Below are 6000 nucleotides of genomic sequence, written 5' to 3'. Positions count from 1 at the left end.
TCCTTTTCTCCATCACTGTGACACATTTGTTGGAATTAACTTGATCAAAATTGGGGGCAGCTTTGAAGAGATTTCTTTAGTTCATAAGCCCTTTTTGTATGTTTCAAGGGCAAATTACTCTGTATACCTTGAGTTTCCGTTGTCAAAAGCCACAGATTAATTCAACCAAACTTTATATAATATTACCTTTGCCCAAAGATGTTTACGTACAGTGGTGGTCTACAAAGATATAAAATGTAGTTCTTAGTATATAAGACATTGATAATAATGACAAATACTATATATAGATGGCAATAATATGAATATCTAACATTTATTGAATGCCCTTCTGTTTGTCGGGCACTGTACTAATATATTTTCATCCTCCCAACAATTTATGAGGTCGGGATTATAATAATCCCCATTTCACAATGATGATACTGAGGTGAGGAGAGGGTAAGGAACTATTCCAAGGCCACATACAGCTGGAGGAGAGAAGACATATAGAAAGGTGTAGCAGCACATGAAACATTCCTTATGAGTGGTACAAAGTGCTATGTGAATTCAGAGAACAGAAAAATAATATTCAAAAGACTTTATCAGTGAAAGTGTCAATTATGTGGTGGGCAGTTACGGTTTGTTTGCCCATCTCTCCTGCCTTTGGGGACCAGCACCCCCTGACTTTGGAGGAACTTTGTCCCTTTCACTGTGGGGTTCCTGCTTTGTGGTTGGTTGTGTTGCCTCAAACTGGACCAGAGTCTTTGGGAATTTGGGGATTAGAACCAAGGGAAGAGACTTTCCTTTTGGCTGGTAAAGCTGTAAAATCTTATCTGAGATGTGCCTGACTTGTCCTCAGCCCTGGGGAAGGAGCTGGGCTGTGGTAGGAGAGAATGATGGTGATGTCGAGAGAGAGGCAGGTCCTAGAAGTGCAGAGATGGAGTCCTGGAGACCTTCTGGTTATGTCTGAGGCTTGGAGGCTGCATCCTTTTCTTCTTGTCTGGGACAGAGGGCTTACCACCCTCTCCTGGGAATGATACTGTCCTTCCTTGCAAAATGAAATGTTATTAGAAAGTGGTTAAAAAAAATCCCCCATCATAGAGATGTGCACAAGTCCTTAGAAGTGTTGACATTCTATTTGGTGCTAAGATAAGACTCCCTCAACCATAAAGCCAGGAACTTTACAGGGGAATGGAGAGAGTAGAGGCAAAACAACAACAACAACACACACACACACAACCTTCACTGTTGAAGAGAAAAGCTAGAGTCTCAATAGGATTCAGTTGATGACTTCACACTCTAATGATATTAATAAAAAGGGGAGGGGCCACATAAGAATTTGTACTGAATGTAGGTGCCATCTTGGCCACTTCCTTCAACCTCACAGAAAGCCTCCTTTTTCTCATCTGTAAAATGGGAATGATATGAATGCCATTACTACTTCTTTTAGTTGTTTTGAGCCTCCAAAGAGAAAACAGTTGCAAGGCCTTTTGTCAGCTGCAAAACAACATATAAGTGTGAGCTGTTATTCACAGTCATCTTACTGTGATCAAACACTTTATAATCCTGCAGCAAATCCAGCTTAGTCCCAGGAAGTGGACAATATTTGGAGGAGGAGAAGCAGCAGGAGATTTCAGTGACTTTAGTGGGCGCAAAAATGCTTTGAGGGTGAAAGGAGATAGAAGCAAAAATGAGAATTGTTTCTTCCCTTTTGGGGCTTTATCCTTTTTGCCTGTTGATTTTCTATGGGGAATTTCTTGATTTGGGATTTTTGGTGGGCTTTATGGAGAGAAGGCAGCACATCTCTGACCATCCCCCCCTCCCCACCCCACCCCCAGATGCCAGAAAGCTTGTGAAAGGAGCAAGCCCAGTTCCTGGTACCCTGTCCTTGTTTAATTTGGGTTTGTTCATTCATTCCTGGTAGGACCTTACAAAGGGCTTTACCCTCCTCCTAGTGAAAGCGATGAATCCTGGTAAGAGCTCCGCAGTGTGGACACATACAGTGTGGGACAGCCTGTTTCTAAGCAGGAGCTGGGCCAGGGAGGGTGAAAGGGCAAGAAGGATAAGGAAATACGCGTCCACGCATCTGTGTTTCTGCTGTTGTGACCACCACAACAAACAAGCAAAAAAAAAAAAGTTTTCTTCCTGAGAAGTGTACTGCCTTCAGAGAGCCTGGGGAAAAGTGTGGATGGCTGGGTGGATCCTGCTGGATTGAAGGGCCTGACAGTATGTGATTCCCTGCAACAAATGGTAGTGGTGGGGTGTGTGTACACACGCAGACACACTCGCAGCGCCCAGCCTCCAATTTCAGCGCTGGCAGAAGATAACAATTCTCAGCTCGCTCTTCCAGGGTTATTTTTGGCTGGGGCTGTTCTCTGATGGCAAAAGGTTTCAGCCCCCTCCCAACTCCACCCCTGTCCTTGTTCAAAAGAGAAACTGGTGCTTGTAAACCGCTCACTCCCTGGGAGGCCGGGAGGCAGGGCTGCGGGTTGGAGGGGAGAGGGGCCGCGGGTACGGGGAGAGGACCCCCAATCCTGGTCAAGTTCTCACCACCCCTCTCCCGGCTGTTTTCTAGCGGAGGGTGTGCCGGGGGAGACGCGGTCACCGGGGAAGGCTCGGGCTAGGCGCGCGAGGAGGCGTCCCCGGGATCGGGGTAGTTGGCACTGGGAAGGGGCTTTTGGGACACCCCGAAAGTGAGTCCAGCTGGGAGAAGAAGCTGCGGGCACGTCGGGCGCTCCGGCCGGAGAGGAAGTTGGGCGGGTGCGAACTTTTCTTGGAAGGTAGAGGCCAAACTCTGCGGGGGCAGCTAGGGGCCGCGCGCAGAGGGAGGAGCGGTCGGCGCGGCAGGAGGGCGCGGGGCGCGGGCCGGCCGCAGAGGGGGCCGCGGCGCGAGGCGGAGCCCGGGCGCGCCGCCAAGCTGGTGGGGGCCCCGTCGGGCTGCAGATTCCCTCCGGCTCCCGGAGCCGCGGCAGGACCGGCCAGGAGGCGCCATGGAAGGGAGCCCCATCCCGGTGCTGACGGTGCCGACGGCGCCCTACGAGGACCAGCGGCCGGCCGGCGGCGGGGGGCTGCGACGGCCCACCGGGCTCTTCGAGGGTCAGCGCAACTACCTGCCCAACTTCATCCAGAGCGTGCTGTCGTCCATCGACCTGCGCGACCGCCAGGGCTGCACCATGGTGGTGGGCAGCGACGGCAGGTACTTCAGCAGGACGGCCACGGAGATCGTGGTGCAGATGGCCGCGGCCAACGGGGTGAGTGACATGCCGCCCCTCGCGTCCGCAGCCCCCCTCCTCACCCTGCCTTCTCCGCCGGGCTGCCCCAGGCCCAGCCTCGACCCCCACCCTGCTCCCGGGCTCGGCCGCTCCCCCAGGTCCCCTCCGCCCGCGTCCTGCCACCGCAGCTCCCCGCAGCCTCCCCGGCGCACCCGGGACGCCCGGGCTGTGTCGCGCCCGCCGCTCCGAAAGGCCTTAAGGGTTGCTCGCCCTTCTTTGAGCCCAGCCGGGCATCCCGACCGACCAGCCACATCGCCCTAAACTCTCTCTGGACTCTGACCATGTCCTGCACCTGCTCGCTGTTCTCGACTTTCTCTTCCCCAACCCTTTAAAAATATTTGCTCTGACCATTTTCACTACCCTCCCGCTACCAATATATTGATAGTTGTCCCCCTCCCCACCCCACTTCTGTATCCTATTTGCAGTCGTCTTCTACTCCACATCTTGGCTCTGCCAAATTTAACAGTAGTGTTGGCTCCGAAGACACACACACACACACACACACACACACACACACACACACACACACACACACACACACACACACACACACCCCAGTGTTGGTTACTGACGTATTTAGCAAGCGTGGACCCTGAAGGTTTTTAATATCATTGGTTCATGGAGTTATATTTCATAATTGATTTGATTAGGGAAAGGATGGGACGGGAATCAGTGTGAACCTATACAGACTGGGCTCTCGGTTCCGGGGAGGCAAATCTCTAAATGGTCAGAAATGAGATTTGCAATGCTTTTCTTGAAGCAATTCCCAACTTCTCTCCAAGATGCCCTTTGGCAGTTGACAACATTTCATGCCTCTTCTCCCCTGCAGTTTTCATCCTCCTTTCCTCTCCCTTCTCGCACCACTTAAGTAGTCTTCTTTTGCAATCTGAATTCTCAGACCTTGAGTTTTTCTTTCTCCTTCCTTTCTCCCTATCCTACAACTAGACGCACCTTTTGACATATCCCCATACCCTGATTTCCTCCTTTCCAAAGCCAGCAGCGTCTCAAGAGGGATACTGACTTCAAGGGTCCCTGAATTCTCTGTGGGAAACATTGTCTAAAAGAGGAACTTAAGCCTTGTTAATGCAGTCAGATCCACACACATAGAACTTCCCTTTAAGTGAAACCTCTGCAGATGTATAAGTGAGTGTGAACATTTAAAAAAGAGAAACTAAACAATGATCTGGCTTTTGAATTCCCTCCTTCCCTCCTTTCCAACCCTATCCTTTTTAATTTTCTCATTTCTTGCTTAGAAAGACAACTTTGAGGTTGTCCATGCTTCACGTTTGTCTACTCTAACTCCCCCTTTTCAGTGTTTCTGGAATAGGGAAAGAGGATTTTTTTTTTTTTTTACTAACCAAAAAGCAGTTGGGTGAAACAGGGCCTGGCTGGGGTGAGGGTGAGCTGGGTGGTGGGACTGTGATCTCCAGCCCCAGCAGATGATGCTGCTGGAGATTATAAGACTTGTATTTCTCTCTGGCTCCTCACTTGGGATTGATGAAAGTTGGCCTGAGTCAGGGATTTGGAGAGAGGTTAACAAATGGTCTTTTACTCTTGTCTGACAAAGCCGTTCCCATGGAATGATGGAGAATAATGAGCCTTGGGAGAGCTGTGGCAGCTTTCATACTCCTTCCTGGGCCAGGTTTTCCAAGGAGTGAGAAAAACATGGCCTGTCCAATATTTATTGCGGGTCAGGAAAGTTTTGGAGTTCCAGTTGTTGATTTGCATGGACGCGTTATTATTATGCTTTATTATTTCTTGGCACACTTTACCCTAAGGACTCTTCAGTCTCTTAACTTCAGTGGGTCTTCTCTGTAAACACATTTTATTGACTTTAAGAGTGGAGTTTATTTTAGGAGATAGTTAGCATACGTTAATATATACCTAAAATAGAGTCAAATTTAATCTACCAGTTGTTATGAAGGACAGAATGACAAACTAAAGTCCACACAGAAGCACCGTCTTTTATTTTTATTTATTTATTATTATTATTTTTTTCTGTACGCGGGCCTCTCACTGATGTGGCCTCTCCCGCTGCGGAGCACAGGCTCCGGACGCGCAGGCTCAGCGGCCATGGCTCACGGGCCCAGCCGCTCCGCGGCATGTGGGATCTTCCCGGACCGGGGCATGAACCCGTGTCCCCTGCATCAGCAGGCGGACTCTCAACCACTGCACCACCAGGGAAGCCCCCACCGTCTTTTAAATAATCTGAAAGTATTAATTCTAAGATGGACGGGCATGGGGGAAAGGGGTGGTTGACTCCTGTAACAATTTCAAACAGCCAGCTTTCACCAGTCTTTTCCTCATTTTGTTCAGCTTCGTGGGAGCTTTTGCTAAAGCAAAGTGAATAATCAGAAGGCTGACTTCAGGCGAGAGGCGGTTTAAAAGGAACCACAGTAAGCAAAATTGGTCTTGCATGATTGCAAATTGATGGGGATGCACTTGCCTCCTGACTTGGCCTGCTGATTATACTCAGGAATGGGAAACTTCAATTCCAAATGCTTTGGCCTTTTTTTGATTTCCCATTGGATATTCATAGTAAAAAAAAAAAAAAAATAGTAGAAGATAGAATTTATTCTCTTTGAACTGACTTGAATATGACCAGGTGGGCTGCATTCTCTCTCTCTGAAAAACTTTGGTTTTGATTGAAAAAGTTAACTTTACAAAGCCGTTTTTCTATAAAAAATGGTTGTTGCTCTTCGCTTATGAAATTGCTGGAGGAAAACAGAAGTTTGGAATTTCTAAAACAATA

The 6000-nt window shown here is 48.9% G+C and overlaps 1 protein-coding gene across 1 annotated transcript in view; it reads left to right on the top strand.

Annotated features, from left to right (window-relative positions):
• The first annotated feature begins 2525 nt into the window (after positions 1-2525).
• Positions 2526-6000, top strand: part of PGM5 (phosphoglucomutase 5) — a 201867-nt gene continuing 198392 nt past the window's right edge. Inside the window, exon 1 of the mRNA XM_027105739.1 lies at positions 2526-3227. Within this exon, the coding sequence (XP_026961540.1) occupies positions 2967-3227 (261 nt within the window). The 5' untranslated portion in view covers positions 2526-2966. The remainder of the gene's footprint in view (positions 3228-6000) is intronic.

The sequence above is a fragment of the Aethalodelphis obliquidens genome, unplaced genomic scaffold (genome assembly GCF_003676395.1).
Source record: "Aethalodelphis obliquidens isolate GAN/ISIS:26980383/991018 unplaced genomic scaffold, ASM367639v1 scaffold7, whole genome shotgun sequence".
NCBI classification, from domain to species: domain Eukaryota; kingdom Metazoa; phylum Chordata; class Mammalia; order Artiodactyla; family Delphinidae; genus Aethalodelphis; species Aethalodelphis obliquidens.
The sequence above is the reverse complement of the archived record's forward strand: the minus strand, read 5'-3'. Positions and strand labels throughout refer to the sequence as shown.